Source organism: Lacerta agilis, chromosome 4 (assembly GCF_009819535.1).
Source record: "Lacerta agilis isolate rLacAgi1 chromosome 4, rLacAgi1.pri, whole genome shotgun sequence".
Classification (NCBI taxonomy): Eukaryota; Metazoa; Chordata; class Lepidosauria; order Squamata; family Lacertidae; genus Lacerta; species Lacerta agilis.
The window spans coordinates 63230842-63249385 of record NC_046315.1 but is presented as its reverse complement, the minus strand read 5'-3'; the positions used below and the strand labels follow the sequence as shown (position 1 = coordinate 63249385).

The following is an 18544-nucleotide window of genomic DNA, read 5'->3' as shown; positions in this document are numbered from 1 at the left end:
TAATTGGGAAAGGTGGATACATCACATCACTTTTACATACTGTTATAATCTTAAGAACCAGACAGTGCTAACTTCAACAAAACAAAGCTAAGCTTTATTACACTGCTAAGAAAGCCCATATGTGATAATCTGTGGTAGACTGCCTAAAATTTGTCCAGAAGATTCAAGGGACTGAGGAAGCACACAGTTTATTAAAAGCATTTGTTGAAACAGGCACAAATCTGTCTTTGATAAGAGCACTTAGTGCTCATGATGTGAATAATTACGTGGGACAAGGTAAAAGATCATCTGGTTAATGTTTTTCATATCTGATCTGTCCTTGTTTCTGTACGTAGGCAAGTTTGTGCTACAAGCAAAGGAAAATGAGTTAAAAGCTGAGCATGTTTATCAATTAGGGTCCTGCTTCTCTTTTTAATTTCTGAATTAAAGGATGGCGTTAAAAATGCCATTGTATGTTGTGGTGTACGTGAAATAGGCTAGAATTTACTATTCAAAGCAATTTCAAAGAGGTATGTAACTGACAGTGGGTATAAGAGAGGACAAAAATGCAGCAAAATGGATCATCCTTGCCCATGTAGAACAAACATAGGTCATGGAGTTACACTCCACTTTGTGGAGTATTGTGCCATCAAAGTTTCATGAGGCTTGACTATTTGCTATTAAAATTGCCATTTCAGGGTGTGAGAAATGTCTCCTCGCTGCCCCCCCCAGCACATTTCAGTTCCATCAGGTGTATTTTGTCTGTTTTGCAGCAGTCCTTGTTATCCAGTCTGCTACTTGTGGGTGGGCGTTTAACTCTTTTCATCACTAAATTTTCCCAATCTAAATAATTCCTCCATCTTCATGATGCTGCTATTTATTTTGTTGTGGGAAATGTGCAAGCAGCTGTAGGTTTTCCTCAGCAGAACACACAGCTTCAGGGGCTTTGTGGATTTTTAAAAAAAATACAGATAAATGTGGAAATGGGACAGAGCGCTCTCTCTCTCTCTCTCTCTCTCTGTGTGTGTGTGTGTGTGTGTTCTTGTTGATGCTTTTACTGTATTGTTAAATTGCTTCTGGATGCTTCATGAGAAGCGCTTCATAAAAAAAAAATAAACAAATAATACTTGTTCGAAGCAACAGTGTGCCTACATTGCAAGTATCCATGCTTCTGGAATCAAGCCACAACATTTTTCAAGAGTCTGCCAGTGGAGAGTTCCTCTGGTCTCAGAGAATTCAGAAAGCTATGCAGTCAATTCTTGGGTGAATTCACTGCATAAAAGCTGTGAGAATCAACTACAAATGTTAACTCAGAATTCCTATTCCAAATAAATGACCTCACCTCAACTTAGGCCCACAGATGGAAATAACACCTCAGTTTTGCATTTGTTTACCTCCCCCCCTTTTTTGCCAATGCAGATAGACACTGTGATAAAAATATCCATTTAATAAATTTGCTGGAAGAGAGAGGTCTTCAATGGGCACCAAAAAGAAAATATTGATGTTGTCTGCCTGATAATGTATATAATGGGAGTTCCAAAGGTTACATGCCACCATACAAGTTGTCTGTTTCATATATTGTATGGAGAAGACTTCCTGATGATGATGTCCTTTCCTGCAGAGCCCAGTGATCGACTGGGTATATACAGTGTGGGTTGAGATGACCTTTTAGGTCATGCGAACTGTTGTTAAATATATAAATGGTGGGAATCAACTGATGGTGAGTTGAGACCCACACAGTGCTGTGAAAATAGTAAATCACTTTGTTTCCCTGGTGGAGCACTTGACGGTAGTGACTGGGCAGGTGAGCAAGAAAAGAAGGGCAAGAATTGCATATCAGTGTTGGATTCACTGCTACGCTAGAGACAAATATAAAAGAGGTGACAGCAGGTTCAATATTGTGACTTTCCTTTTTTATATTGAAGTGTGTATTAAATTGCCCATCAGCTATATAATTGAAACTAGCTTATGGCTGGAATAAATGCTCTGTATTATATGTATTATGAAACAGACAGAATGGGAAGATGCTGAACATCCCTTAATGGCAAAGTGCTTTTATGGCTTTTCCAACAGAGCTTGAACTCCAAATTTGCTGGTGTTCTATACTGTATAGGAAACAAGAACATTTCTGCATCCAGTTTGGCATTTAGGCTTTTGGCACTGAAGAAAGAACTCTCTATTGCCTTAATTTCAGCTCATTGTGTGTTTAAATAGCATTGCACTGCAATGTAGATCACTGTGATATATGTGTGCTGATTGCACAGATGTATTTGTCTTTGTTTACATGTGCTAGGAAGCCCTGACTGGCAACAACATTCAAAATAAATACATACAAACTAACACATGGTGGCTGTCTCAATATGTAATGTGCATGCTGTATCCTGTGGAATATCTGTCATGCCTTCCATGAGAATGGAACTGAAGAGTATTAGGTATTCATGGATAAATTGGTGTTTGCTGCTACTCATTGAGTTCCCACCTTTCCCCCTGACATTTTAAAAAATAAACAGCTGTGTGGCAGAAATCCAACAGGTGCTTATTTTGCCAGCACTGCATCTCTGTTATAGGAAAAAAGATTCATGCTGAAGTTTTGTCTTGTCAGACAACTGCTAAAGGCATGAGGCCTTTCGGGAAAACAGCATAGCAACACTAAATCTGCCATATCAAAGGCTTCCAATATATAGCCCCGGCTTTGTTTTCACTGATATAAAACTTAATTTAATTTTACAGAATGTAAAAGAAATGTAAGGGGTGAAGAGGGCATGCATTATTTAGTTTATCAAGTGATTTAAAATAACCAAAGGCAATCTTTTTACCAAAAAGAAAGTGTGTGTGCGTGTGTGTGTTATGCTTGTTTCTTTGTACATTTTAGTTAACGTTTATCACAGTTGGTCTCTGTTCTGTGAACTTTGCTAAGTGGCATTAAAAAAAAAAAACCCTCTGTGCACACTTACTCCTTTCTGGTTTTTTCAGCTGGTACTTAAAGCCAGGAAGTAATTAACTCTAGATTACAGTAATATGACTTCTGTAAACTAGTGTTCTTGTGACAGGAACATCCTAGTAATTGCAGGGCAATTGTTAGTCTTCTCTTGCAGCAATGACAGGTCCAGCCCTGTGAAATGCTCAGTACCTGTTCTTCCTACTGACGTTAATGAAGGCTGAGGCTCCTAATGATTCACAGAATCGGGCTTCATGGTAATTGTAGAAAATCACTGCTGTTCCATTACTTGCATTTAGTTACAAAAAGGGGCAAGAGAAGATGAGAGAAGGTACATCTTGCCAGAATTTGTGGCAACGTGGATTTGCATTTTATTAGCAATAGGAAATTCTGACATCATGCCATTGGAAGGGACACGGAAGCACAGGAAACCCATTCACCATCCTCTTCATCACCCACCCCCACTCTACTGTCGGGCATTCTGACTATAGAAAAGTGCTGCATTTTTATGGGCATATTGCCTTCAGCAGTATGTTATCTTTCTTTTGGTTGCTCAGCACCCTTTGGAGTACCCTACTTATGCCACTGAGCACTAAAAGAAATATTGGTATTACAACTAATCACCTACAGAGCTAAATGCTGATAAGTATTAAAAGAATTGGAATTTACTACCAATATTGATAACAGCTGCATAATGAGAAAACAGCAGCACATGGTGTTACTGCAGCAAAAGTGGTCAAATCATGTAGCAAGGGAAAACCTATTTCATATGAAATGGGGATTATTCTGAATGCTGCAGTCCCTTCATCAGATTGTGCCCAAGTCTTATTCAAGTTGTGTTGCAGTGAAAAGAATATAAACCCTGGACTGTGCCTTGAAGCTCACTGGATGACCCTTAACCATCACCAATACTCATCCTAGCCTACCTCAGGGTTTTATAATGACAAATAAGGGGAGAACCTTGCTATACAACCTTGAGTAGGGAATGGAAGGATTCACCTGTTTCTGGTCTGTGTCAGTTTTGCATGTGCTCATTTGTAAGTATGTTCAATCTCATTTCCATATCAATTTGTGAATATTAACTGCATGAAATATTCACATTGTTTTCTATGTTTTTCACAAAATGCGCATTTTAATTTGGATTTAGGTACACTTCAGCAGAAAACCGTGTTGCAAAATTAAAAGTAAAAAAAAACCTGAAACATAACTGCGTTCTGATATATTAGCCTAGGAATTGCAAATCAGGTTCGTTTGCTCTAAAATGCAGACATGACAAAATCCTTGAGTAACCTTGATACCAAGCTCCTTGGAAGAATTGTCTGTGTGTATATTTAATTTCCTTATGTCAATAACAGTTTCTTCAACATCCACATTTGCAAATACAGTATGATCTCATCTTAGAATTCGATTCCAAGAGTTCCGCATATGCGCAAAAACATACCGGTATATACTCAAACCCTTGGAATTGCCGCTGCGCAAACATCCTGGGCCTTCTGTGATCTCACATGAACACCCCACAACTGGCTTTTCCCAGCTCAAAAAGAGCTTTTAAGCTCTCTACCTTGCTTGGGGAGCAAGGCCCTCTCTGCACGCCTGCTTTGAAGGCCATGGGAGGATCTCACAGAGCTATTCCAGTTCCTATGAGATCTCAGGGAAGCATCCCAGACCTGATATGCTGAGAGAGCCTTGCTTCCCAAGGCAGAGAGTTTAAAAGCTCTTTTTTCACCAGAAAAATCCAGCACAAAATAGCTTTTAAGCTTTCCACCTTCTTGCATTTCAGGATTTCAACCAAAGGCCTTTAGACGTGTATGATTGAAATTGCGCTAGGTATATCGGAGTTGGATGTGATTGTACTGTACTAGAAATAATTTGTGTACATTCCAGTATTGCACAGCATAGAAAGAAGAACTGATAAAAAGTAACCATACCAGTACTACTCTGAGATAATGGGAGTTTGAAGATAGAAAAGTATTTAGTACGTATTGGAGTTTTACCAATCCGAATGGAGTGGGGGAATGCATGGCTGTATCTGAGGTATTTTTTAACATTGTGTTTGTTTCAGAACAGGATTCATGGATATTTATTACTCAGAAAATTAGTAATCTATGATGTGGGTTCAGCATGAGGTGGAAATGATGCATTTCTGTAATGCTAAGTGCAGAGGCACATTTTGGGGTAGACATCCAATTTGGCCTTCCAGCTTGCTCTGAATGGGAACGTTATTTATTTATTTTTAAAATAAAAACATCTTTGACATTTACAAACCAGAGTAAGTTGGTTTTTTCCCCCTTCATTCAAACCATTTTTGGAAATACACTGAGAGCAGTTGAAAAGGGTATTTAATCTGCCCTACTTTTTCTTATCAGCAGATCATAATTACTGACATAGACATCTTGAAAGAGCTGTGTTTTTGAAATAAGCTATCCCCCCAAGCTTCATAATGAGCATTATATAGAAATGACCTTTCCCTTGACAGTGTTCAGCATACACATTTTTACACTCTGATAGTATCTCTCAACAAACTTTATTATCTGAATTGGGTGGATCCATGAGTTGTTCTACAGCACTTTGCTACTTTGCTTTTTACTTCATTTTCACTTCTTATTCATTGCAGAAATTGAGATAAATAAATAATGTTCCCATTCAGAGCAAGGGCTTTGGTTTGATGATGATGAATTAGAATGGTCCATTTAATGCAGCAGCTTCATATAGGAAAAATGAAATTGTGGTTTCAAGTTGTGCAGTTTTCATATTACGTACAAACTGTAGTAGAAGTATAGTAACTTCATTATACACCTTTAAGTGATTGATTTGACTGACATCCTATGCCCTTTTAAAATGTGGTTTTTTGGGGGGGGTTGTTTTTGGGTTGTTTTTATTTTGATTATATATTTTGTGGTTTTATATTCTGATTTTGTTCTGTGAACCACCCTGAGACCTCTGGGTATAAATTCAAATAATAATAATAATAATAATAATAATAATAATAATAATAATAATGCATTTTCATCAGGGAACACAAGTACACACACATGGAGAAAAAGTAGTGTTAAAATATAATATTTCAGAGATTGATAGAGCTGTTACTTCTCTCAAAGTATGATTGCATTTTCCCAGGTCTGAGGTTAACATAGAAAGACTCAGAGAACCACATTTGGCCCCTGCGCTAGGTTTCCCACCCCTGAATTGGCTCCAAAAGTGTCAGTCCACTCATGGAAGCGTGGAAGATCATCCCTGAAGCAACCCTACAACTGGCATGTATATAACTTGGCACAGTTGTTTTTTTTCATGCCACTACACTGTTGTTGATGTAGTTGTTGTGATACAGTGAATGCGAAGGCATTCAGTTTTAAAAGTAAGATGCCTGTCTTCTGTCTTCACCTGCTGTGATGTGGATCAAAGGAAGATGTAACCAGGGTGGCAGATTTATATGTGTGTATGAGAGTGCACACACAAATAAGTGCTTATAAGCTTAACCACATAAGTACACATATAGCTTTTTAAAAATAAAAGTGGCATTCAAGGCTGTTTGTATCCTCACAGAAGTCCTGTGACATTTCAAAAACATTTGTTTCTCATGCTGATGTCCAGTTCTGCTGTGAGCATCTCCTTGATTTCTTTTTAAAAGAACAAATATCCTTGCCTATTTAACAATCCTGCCCCCCCCCCAATCTTCATTGCAAGGCTACCCTTCTTAATTATGTTTGTATAATTATCAGCCGGTGTCTCTACAGCGGTAAGGAGAGGTTGCTCCACCAAAATAATCTGCAGAAATGCCTGCCAGTCACGCACGCTCGCTCTCCTGCCCAGCTGGTGCTGACAACATGAACATTCCTTGGGACAAATCCAGTACTTGAAGAAGAGAAGCAAGAACAGCACCAGCCCAGGAACTTCGCTCTTGTGGTTCATCTACAAGTCCTCCCTTAAGCCCAGTACAGCCACAGATCCACTTCTGCCTAAGCGTGGGAGTCACAACAAAGGGGAATTTCTGTCTTTTGAGAGTTTAGCATTCCAGTTCAGTCACCTGCATGCAACAGAACTGCAGCAGTTTGCCCCAAATGATAAATTATATGTGCAAATATGTGTGCTTTCATTTGTAGGACATGGGTGCTTTGTTGGAGAAACATTGGACGGGTTTCTAATGTCATTATATCAACACCAGAGTGTTGCAAATTACTGCACTACAGCCTTGAATTTAATACAGAATACTGGAATTTTGCACATGACAGCTTCAAGGAGAAAAGGTCGCTGACTCTAGCAAATGAAATCTTCTGCTTACAGTACAACCGAAGGGGAGACTGTACTCAGTAGGTCACTACTTTCTTAAGGAGAGTTTCTCCTTCAGGTCCCCAAAATATCAGAAGCCTGGTCCACAGTAACTCATAGAATCATAAAGTTGGGATTTATGACCCCGAGGATCATCTAGTAAAGTTTAACCCCCTGCAATGCAGGAATATGCAGCTGCCCCTTACAGGGATCAAACCTGCAACCTTGGCATTATCAGCACCACGCTGTAACCAACTGAGCTATTCAAGTTAATGCTGTTAATGATAGGAATTTTGGTGTGACTGTCCCTGTTCTGTGGAACAACACTCCTGTTGAGATACAACAGGTACTTTCCAGAAACAAAAACATACTCGTTTCGATTAGCTTTTCCAGCTTTGGTGTTTGTCTTGTATTGGTTTTAAATCTAGGTTATTTTGTACAGTTCTAAGTCAGCACCTACATAACGTGATTCATAAATTTATTACTAATATTAATGATAAAAATGAAATGGGAAGTTAAATTGTTTTATTAGCAGCTCCAGCTATTGGATGGTCAGAACTATGGGTCTCCACAACAGCTATTTTCTATCGCATTCACTACAGTTAGATTATGCAGCCTTGCAGATGAAATTCCTTTCAGTCACAGACATCTTATGCTTCCCAATCCTGCCACGCCTTGCAGGGACAGGAATGCACACAGTTAATTCTGTCACAATATTTTGATCTTTGGCTGATGTTTTCTTCTGGGACAGAGCTATGGATTTGACAATGCCCATCAGATGTGTGTGACCATGATGTAGCCATTAAGTTTTATGTAACCATCTACTAAAGTCCAATTTTAAAATCCTCTGTCTTTTGCCAATGGTAGTTCATAGATTTGGACTGAAAGAAAAGCAAATATTTAGCTGTCAGACTTTAGTGGAAAAATCTGTTTCCTTATTATTATTATTATTATCATCATCATGCATTTTAAATGGCTTCCTTTTATCTAAAATGTATCGGTTACTAGGGAAATAAAAATCAAGAGTTACTTGTATAAAAAAAAACCACCCCTCTTTATTTGTTTTTAGTGGCTGTGTTGTTAGAATAGCTCATTTTTCTTTGTTTTGCTGGTGACTATAAAGCACATGAAAAATGAAACTAAATCCATCAACAGAGGGACTTTAATTGCAGGCAGTATAATTTGTTTAATACATTTGCCCCCAAAGGAGACTAAGACAATTTCCATTTTAAAAATACTTCTAATACTAGCATAATCCTATGCATGCCCTGAGAGCTTATTCCCAAAGTAATAATCACAACAGGACTCTCACTGGGACATCTTTTCATGAAAGGCATTTACTATGGTGCCAGAAATGTGAGATCTCTTGCACTGAAGGGGATGAGTTGGAAGATGTAGCGTTGTGGATTTTATGTCTTTAGTATGCCAGTAAATAGATGACACCTTGTTTTGCTTGCGGTGGATTTATGGCATTTTATTATCTGTTTTCTAAATGACAGGTTCCAAGTCTCAAGTTACGCTTATGAATGTCTGATGCCATGCCATGTTCTCATAATGGCTAGTGAGGGCTTGTCACTAGAGAATCATTTAGAAGCCTAACCCAATAGATAAGTAGCTGCGATTGCATTGGTGTCCATTTTTACAGAGGTTATGCAATACTAGACTTCACAGCCCATATTTGTACCATTGCTGGTGTGTGTGTGTGGTGTAACTTGAGATGTGGTGGTTGGTTGGCTACTTCAGTGCTTCTTGGCTGGCTTTAAAATTACTGTGCCTTTGTTGTATTCATTCTAGTTCATTCTAGATCAGTCTGTGGGATACTGCACAACTATTCAACACTAGTTTGCAGCCTTACTGGTTTGATCTGGAGAGTACTAGTTTGCAGCCTTAGAAGGTTTTCCCATTTTCACTATAAAACATTACAGGTTTTTTTAGTCTGTGAAAGTCTGCATCATCTACCTGATTCAACCATTTTGAGAATGTAATTTTTGAGCATTTACTAGTGTTTTGGATGCTTGGCTGAGGGTCCAAACAAAACCCAGAATTACTGGATTTTGTTTTTCTTTCTCCAATTGATCAAGGGGCAGCTGCATGATGGTCACTGGATTACCGACAGCAGCTTTTTTCTCAAAACAGCTCCGCTTTTTTCTTGCATGTCATGGTTAAATCTATCTGTGCTGTAAGCGCAAATACTGGAAGCTGTAATCAAAGTCTTAACAACTGAAGTAGGAATCCAGCTCAGAAATGCCTGGCAGCGAGATGAGTGAAAAATGAATAGCAAAGAAGATTTAAGTAGGCATCTGAAGTGTCTACAAGCATGTACAGTACTAAGGGCACAAACACTTGGCAATTTTCCTGATTCAAAAACTCTGATTATGTCTTATGGCACATAACTGTGCTACATGACTTAGGTGCCCTGCTCTCAGCAGTGGCTAAACACAATGGAATTAATCACCACTTCCTTTAATAACATTTGCATGTTGCTCTCTATGACATAGCATTCATCACATGCACTTATGTCTTATCTCTGCCAGTCTGGGATGCCTAGCAGCATTTACAGATCTATTTTCATTGCTGCAAAAAATTAAACAGTTTTGTAAGTAGGAATGAGAGTATGTGGAATATCTGGCATGACAGTGTGCTGAATGGTTAAGGAAGAATAGAGGAAGATTATCTTATGGTACATGGCCAACCCTTAATAACACTCGGTATCTTTTTGTTTTTCACTTAACATAGGTGAACAGGGCTGTCAACATGGTGCCAACTTATGGATGTCCCTTGTTTGTGTTTGAGTGTGATACATACACACTTGTCATTTATCTACTAGCTTTAAAAAAGGATAGCTTCATTTTTCTGTTTCTACTTCTTAAGCCTTCGCCTACTGTTGGCAACAGTTGGCAATAGGTTGTTTCTGACTAAGCCAGACTCAGAGCTGATTCATTGAAATCAGTGGAATTTAATTGTTAACTTCGTTCATTTCAATGGAATTATTATGAGTAGGGTTTAGTTGGATACAGCCCAATACACTTATTCAGACAGAGAGAGAGAGAGAGGGAGGGAGGGAGAGAGAGACTGCTCAACCTGGAAAGCAATATATCTTGATTGTATTTCAAAGAGAGAGAAAAACCCATAGGTTTTTCTTCGATATGCCTGCCTATGATAGAACTTATTATCAGTCTGGTGTGGCTATTCTTTATGTCTAGCATAGCAAAACTGTACGGCTTAAATGTTGCAGTGCTTGGAGACAGAGGATAGTTAAGTTTAAGCAAACCAGTCTTTTATCTTGTCTTATACTTTGATCCTACTCAGTTATCTGTTTTCTTTCCTGTGCTTTCTGTATATTAATCCCCTTAGCCTGCCTTGCAAGTCTCCTTTGTAGTATCATTTTCACTATAATTTCACTATTTTTCATAGTTAAATTGATTAGGCAGGGGAATGGGAGGTCCCCTGTGTCCTGGGAGGTCATTAGTTTCTCATGAAAACAGAGATCACTATTAATTAAGCAGCAACAAATAAAACAATCCAAAGCACAGAAGAGGAAATAGTTTTTAAACTTTCACCGTGTTTTTGGACAAAGATATGCAATACCCTTGTATATTCTTGTATTATTCGCTGCATATGTGTAGACACATATTAGAAGAGTTTTAGCATAGTCAGTGCAGGGACACGGGTGGCACTGTGGTCTAAACCACTGAGCCTTGGGCTTGCTGATCAGAAGGTTGGCGGTTCGAATCCCCGCCACGGGGTAAGCTCCCGTTGTTCAGTCCCAGCTCCTGTCCACCTAGCAGTTTGAAAGCACGTCAAAGTGCAAGTAGATAAATAGGTACCACTACGACGGGAAGGTAAATGGCATTTCTGTGCGCTGCTCTGGTTCGCCAGAATTGGCTAAGTCATGCTGGCTACATGACCCGGAAGCTGTCTGCGGACAAACGCTGGCTCCCTTGGCCTATAGAGCGAGATGAGCGTTGCAACCCCAGAGTCGTCTGTGACTGGACCTAATGGTCAGGGGTACCTTTACCTTTACCTAGCATAGCCAATGAAATAGTGCCCTTTCTTTAAATTGTTTAAGGATTTATCCACTATACACCTGCATCTTCCTATCGCTAATGCAGTGTCTCTGTGGTGTCTGTATAGCATCAAGCTTTGCGACGTGTGAATGATTAGTCAGTGTATCCCCACCCGGAGCATGTGTTTACTAGATCAGTAAGCCCTAGGCTCAGACTGCGTGATCAATATACTGTTTGCTTATACTGGAAGACCTGGGTAAATTATGTGCTATGATAACACTTCATCATCAAGTGGCAGCTGTTCAGACAATTTGTGTTTTTCGAGTTCTTGTTTGGGTCTTTTTTTATACCAACCAGCAGATATTGCCAACTTGCCTTTTCAGAAGAGTGTCTTAATGCCATGCGTTGCTGTTGAAGGATATTTCTTTTGAGCATGAACTTGCATAGTTAGCCAATAAGGTGTGTGTTGTGAATTTTAATCCTCAATAGTTTTTCATTCAGAGTCATAAATAGATTTCCCCCATAAATAGATTTCCCAGCTATCACAATAGTCATCCCTCTCACCAACTCCTGATAGTTTTATTGTTTGAATGCAAGTCTTTTAGTTTTCCAGTGTGTGCATATATGGCGTGAAACCTTTCTGTATAAAAATATAGGACAGAGGAGCCATGGAAGCCAGCTTTTGAGGATTGCTGTTAAAGAAAGAGAAACATTGGCAGGTGAGAATATATTGCTTGTAGTGGTCATGGTGTAAGTACCGTCTCCTTCATAATGCCACAATTTTAAAATAGGAATTGAGAAATCTTTGGCCAAAGTCTGTATTAGATTATATTTGGTTGCAACAACGTGCATTTGGGACAAAAAAAGCAACGGCTGCATTGTCAGGTTGCAATTGAATACAACACTCTCAGGCTGCAGTCATACAGAGGTTAGGGGTGCTTAAGCCCATTGACGTCAATACTTGCCAATTGTGGCCTTAGGTTTTCTGTCTGATTGAGAAGCTATTGTGGATATTATAACTGGGGCTATTATTTTCTCCCCTGCCATTGAACCGTTTCTAGTTCTCCAAAAACCATGTTTCTCCTTGAAAATCCTGACTGATAAAGGTGGCTGGAATTCATTTTTAGTGTTCCATTTCAGTTGAAACGAGCAAAGCCACTGCCATGTCAACAATACGGCATTAATGTTTTAATGCAGAGAGGTGAGGAGGGCAATTCATGCATTTAGCACCCCATGTGGGGTCAGGGATGGCAGCTATTGCTATCGGACCACTGCTCAATAGCATGCATGTGGAGGGCTCATCTGCCTTTGTCAGAGTATACAGCCTTAAAATTTGTCAGTGTTTATAGGATTAGGTTTGGAACTGTTTGTCCTCGGTTTTCACAAATACGGGTTGTTTTTGTTTGCCTCGCAGTTAGCCAGAGTAACCATGAACATGACTAAGCTGTGTTGCCAGTAAGAATATAAGAAAAAAAGAAAATGAACAGCCTGAAATTAATCCAGTCACCTAGTTGTTGTTTTTAAAATAAAATGTTCTTTCCCATCATGAGAAGATAAGATAAAGTTTTCCATGGAGCATTTTTCTCATCAACGTTTCATCATAGTGTTACTGTGTTCTGTTGTTGTTGTTGTTCAGTCGTTCAGTCGTGTCCGACTCTTCGTGACCCCATGGACCAGAGCACGCCAGGCACGCCTATCCTTCACTGCCTCCCGCAGTTTGGCCAAACTCATGTTAGTAGCTTCGAGAACACTGTCCAACCATCTCATCCTCTGTCGTCCCCTTCTCCTTGTGCCCTCCATCTTTCCCAACATCAGGGTCTTTTCTAGGGAGTCTTCTCTTCTCATGAGGTGGCCAAAGTACTGGAGCCTCAACTTCAGGATCTGTCCTTCTAGTGAGCACTCAGGGCTGATTTCTTTGAGAATGGATAGGTTTGATCTTCTTGCAGTCCATGGGACTCTCAAGAGTCTCCTCCAGCACCATAATTCAAAAGCATCAATTCTTCGGCGAACACAATTCTACTGTGTTCTGTAGAGTACAGAAAATAAAATGGGTGGGTGGGAGAACAAGCCTCACAAACAAAATAAAAGAGGGGAGACAAAAGTCCATTAACAACAAAGCAGCTGGACTAGAACCTGGGAGGCACAGGGTTCAAATGCACACTTAGCCATGAAGCTCCCTGGGTGACCTTCAGCCAGTCACCTACTCCAGCACAGGGGTTTGTGAGGATAAAGTGGGGGGAGGGGGAGGACCCTGTACCCTACCTTGGAGAAAAGATGCAGTATACATGTAATCATAAACAGAATGTAGAATAAGCCACACAAAAAAGAATAAAATGAATAACAGAGATCTACTTAATGCAGAATGGTGGCAAACACCATAAGCAGTTCCTCAGTATTACAAGCAGAATACAAATACACAAAACAAAGATGGTTGTTTCACACATTATATTAGTTCCAGAATAACTGTAGACAAGTGGCGGGCACAAGTTGGATTGGGATCAACTTTAAATCGATCTATGCATTTTGTTGTTGCTTTTATTATTTATACGTTATTTTTGCTTGCTGTTGGCCTGATTTCTTTCTGTTGCTACTTCTGTAGAACATCACTACAAAATTTATTTGATTGTTTAGGGTTGTAGCTCTGCCACGCTTCAAGGACTTGGGAGCGGATTAACAGTGCATTGAGATAATGGTGGTAAGCAATATTTCATTTCAAATGGTATAAAATCTAAGGCGCAGATGGGAACAGAATATAAAGATGCAAGATTCATGGAAAAAAGTGATACATTTATACGACTTCTTGGGCTCTAAAGTTCTGCATTAAGAAGCATCCTTTTAAGTAAGAGACATCTGACAATACTAGTATCTGTGAGGGTGGAGAAGCTTTTGCAGCAAAAATGATTTGTGCTTAATGCCTTGAGGGTGGGCAGAATGTTCTCAACATTGTGCTAAACCACTCCTGGTTTACAAAGAGTGCCTCTCTCTCTCTCTCTCTCTCTCTCTCTCTCTCTCTCTCTCCCTCCCTCCCTCTACCTCCCCCCTCCCTTGGACATCTGCACAGTTAAGATTAGGCTGTCAGAGTACATCTAAATCAGCTTTGATTTTAATTCTGTGTGTCTTTCTTAATGCAGATTTCTATTTCCATCATTGTATAGCGCTTGAAGAACTAGTTCCTTTTAAAATATGGCTCGGATTAAAAGCCTACAAAGTGGGGTGTGTGGTTGTGTGTGCATGTGCAGGGGTTTGTGGTGCTGTTTCAGTACAATCTATGGACCTATCACAAATGGTATGTTTGCATTGGCTGGCTTTAAGAGTTTGCAAGGCAGAAAGTATTTTGTTCTTTCAGTTGCACTGAAGCTTTCCAAGTCCAAGGCTGCATCGTTTTTATCATGAGTTATTTTTAGGGCACCTCAATTTGGGGCTCTTGTTGAGTGTAAACAGTGCAGCTGCTTCCCTGTGTCACATGACGCCATTGCATGAAGCTTTGTTTAAAAGTATGAAATGAACAGCCTGAATTCTTGCTCTGCTTCTAGCATTTTTCCCCCTGTAGTAGCTTCAGTCCTTAAATTATCTTTGTTTATGGCTATCTTTAAGCTCCCCGGGACTCTTCAAGTAACACTCAAGAGATGTACGTTCTGTATATGCATATATTCTATACACACATATGCCCAGGATACAGAACCATAGGACTGCTTGTCCCCAAAGGGTAGAAACACTTAATGTTCCATTTTGGTTACAGGTGGTCTTAGAAAGAGAGAAAGAGAGAGAAAGTTGCAGTTATTATTTTAAGCAAGTTATTTATGCCGTGCTTAAAGCATGTCTCTCTTTTGCAGGCCGGTAATGTGGATGTGGATGTTTTGGGCTGCCCAGAGATTAATTGGATGCCCATGAAAGCTATGTAAACTACAGTTCTGCCAAGCCTCGGAAATCCTGCGAAATGGAGGAACTATATAAGGACACGCAAAACCTGCCCATGGATGTTACTACCTCGCCCTCTGCTATGGCAAACAACAAGCTAGAGAATGGAGTTGCCCAGCTGATAACGGCAGAAGCCTGGAATATCAATTCAGCAGACTTGATGAAGAAAGCACTTTCGCCGCTGGTAACTGTCCCCACTCCATCAATATTGACACCGCCAGCAGAATCCCAAAGCGGGGTCGCTCTCAAGGTAGCTGCCACAGTGCTTCAGCCCATTTGCTTAGGAGACAGCCCCGTGGTTCTCCCAATACACCTCCAAGTAGCAGGAAGCACAGCCCCTCAGATTGCTCCGAACGGCAACACTCCCTATGTCATGACCACTCAAGGCCCAGTGCCACTGCCTGTCCTCTTAGAGCAACATGTATTCCAGCATTTAAACTCCCCACTGGTGTTACCGCAGAGTTCTCCCTGTGCAGCCAACTCCATTCACAGCAACCTCTTCCAGGGTTCCTCTGCTCCGTTGGGACAGCCGCAACTGATGGATCAGAAACCATCAAATGCAGCTCAGGACTCCGTCTTACCTCCTGTGTTTCAGACACCGGGATTTGCTGCCGTTTTGCAGGATCTCTTTCCCACACAAGGCGCCTTAGGTCCTTCTTCCTATCAGACACCCCCAGACTGCTCTTCTGTCCCCCCGCCACAGCCCTTTGGCTCCCCGTTATCTCCACTGGTTCCGCCAGCCACACTCTTGGTACCATACCCCGTGATCGTTCCTCTGCCAGTCCCAGTTCCTATTCCTATCCCCATTCCCATCCCCGTTCCCCATGGTGCTGAGTCTAAGGCCAACGTAGACTGCCCGAAACCAGCTGCTTCGTTTGTCTTGCATTCCTGCAAAGGCACCCAGACTCCCTTGGAGAAAGAAGAAACCAAACCATTTGATTTCATCCACCACAGAGAGTTTTCCCAGCTGAACCGGCACACTGTCATCAAGATGAGTAATGAGAATGAAGTCCTCGATCTGTCCATGAAAACAGCCCCTTTGCTTCAGGAAGGCGAGGACAATTCCCAGCTCTCACTGGAGGGCGGCGCTTTGGACCTCTCGATTACTTCCTGTCGGAAGGCTAGCAGCACCGAAGCAAGCAATAACGGCACCCGCTCTGGATCCGCGATGGATGGCGCTTCTCATTCTGCAGCGGATAAGCTTTCCGGCGCAGTTTTGCCCTTTGCTCCTTCCAAACTGCACGAGGCTCCGGCAAAGGTGGAAAGCCGAGTGATCAGTAGCGGCTCGTCTGAACTCCTGAGACAGCAGTCCAAATGGCTGGTGGACCAGACCAGTATAGCACCCTGCGAGCCGCCCACTGGCAATAACATTGAGATTGTGAGCACGTCACAGACGGCCAAAGTGATCGTCTCTGTCAAAGATGCGGTGCCTACCGTTTTCTGTGGCAAAATTAAGGGCCTCTCGGGGGTTTCGACAAAAAACTTTTCCTTCAAAAGGGACATGCCCCAGGACTCGGCCTTGCAGTGTTACGACGTGAAGAACCAGCCGGAAGCCCGGGATAATGCAGAGGCTCTTAGGAAACCTATAAAAAACAGGAGTGTCAAGTTAAAGAAAATGAGCTCGCAGGAAATACACATTCTTCCAATCAAAAAGCAGCGGCTCGCGGCCTTTTTTCCAAGAAAGTAATTTATGAGGTTTTAGAATGTTTTAAGGTATAATTATTATGAATAAAGAGATGCACTTCATTTTAAATTGCATTAAAATGTTAAGCTATCTTTTAAGTTATTTCGAGGCAGAGGACTGTGGAGTGGGGAGGGGAGGGGAAGGGAAGGGAAGGGGGTGGAGCAGCTTGGGTGGGGGGAAGACAGCTGGAGAGAACTGGCTATATCTTCCCTGTACAATGGGTCCCCCTCCCACCTTGTTGCGTTCTAAACTTTTCATGAAAACTAAATAAAAAGCAGCATATTTTTCAAGGGGATTGCACCTTTGCAGCTTTAATCAGATAAAATGGGTGAATGAGCCAGAGGGGTAAGAGCTATTTTCACTGCCATGAAGTGCTTTGATGATGTAATTCTGAACAATGGTGGGTAGACTGGAACTTTCGGAATAAATATTTGTATGTGCTAGTTTGGTTGCGGTATTTTGTACTTTTTAAATATATGATTTGCACTCTGGATCCAAAAAGGTTTGGTACAAGTCTGGAAACTTGTATAGCTGTTAACTTGTCATGTTCTTGAGCTGTTGAAATAATCCAAGCTCATTACCCAGTTTTACCCTTGGCACTCTTCATCACATTTTTAGCAATGATGCGTTTCGAACTACAGTGGTACCTCGGGTTAGGTACCTGATCCGTTCTGGGGTGCCGTTCCACACCCCAAAAAGTACGTAACCCGAGTGTCCATTTTGCACATGCGCAAAGTGCAGACATGCGCAGAAGCGTCCGTGCGCCGAAAAACACTTCCGGAGCACGTAACCCGAAAATACGTAAGCCAAAGCGGACGTAACCCGAGGTACGACTGTATGTGGACTGAAACAAGATGAATGTTAATATTATAGCAAAAACTACATTTGCATAGTCCAACAAGTATATCCATCCGTTCTATAAAAAGAAAGCTAACTTCTCTTTGAAAGTGGGTGAGGACAAGCTGCACCTCCCACCCTCTGTGTAGTAATATAGTCCAAGGTTGAATAGGCATCAGGTTGTTAGGTATACTTGGGGGGTTTTTCCCTCCCAGATCCCTGGAATCCCTGGAATCCACTGACTTGAATTAGATGCAAAATAATGGCCTTGGAGTTGGGGTAGGGGATCTTCTTTACACTTAGAAATATGGAAGCTAACAATTTCCACTTTTCTCTGTTTCTTACCTCTCCAAACTTTAAGTTGGTTTAGCCGCATTTCTACATCCGTTTGCTTTTGTTAAAAGTTCCCTTGAATTTTGCCATCATTTTAGTGTGCATTTCTCCTAATGTGCACGTTTATGTGCAAATTTGCCCAATGACAGGCAATTTGTATTTCATTAACTGTACAAAAGCTAGCCATACAAATGTGGAAAAACATAAAATAAAAAGTCTCCCATGTCTATGTGGGGACTAGACAGGGGGAGTGCCCTCCAAGCAGCTTCAATGCCCTTATTCTTAAAGCTTGAGTTGTCTCTGAATAGGGATTTCGGAGATTGTGGTGCTTTGTGGTTTTTCCAGGACATGTTTCAGAAGGTGGTATTGGCGGGGGCTTGTGATCGATGACTTGGTCACTGACTTACGGTGTCTTGCAGGGTTCCATTTTATCCCCTTGTGCTTTTTAAAAATGTGTACTCCACATCACTGAGTAGAGGCACCTGGTGTTATGGAGTGGGTGGCTGTCAGGCATACCTCTCCTGGTATACCTTGCAGAGGACCTTAAGGTCCACAAATAACAACACTTTGGAGGTCCCGAGC

At 41.0% G+C, this 18544-nt stretch overlaps 1 protein-coding gene across 2 annotated transcripts in view; it reads left to right on the top strand.

Moving 5' to 3' along the window:
* Positions 1-16861, top strand: part of RAI2 (retinoic acid induced 2) — a 31406-nt gene extending 14545 nt beyond the window's left edge. For both annotated transcript variants that reach the window (XM_033147332.1, XM_033147333.1), the window contains exon 2: positions 15024-16861. In XM_033147332.1, the coding sequence (XP_033003223.1) occupies positions 15128-16795 (1668 nt within the window). In that variant the 5' untranslated portion in view covers positions 15024-15127 and the 3' untranslated portion in view covers positions 16796-16861. The remainder of the gene's footprint in view (positions 1-15023) is intronic.
* Positions 16862-18544: the final 1683 nt, after the last annotated feature.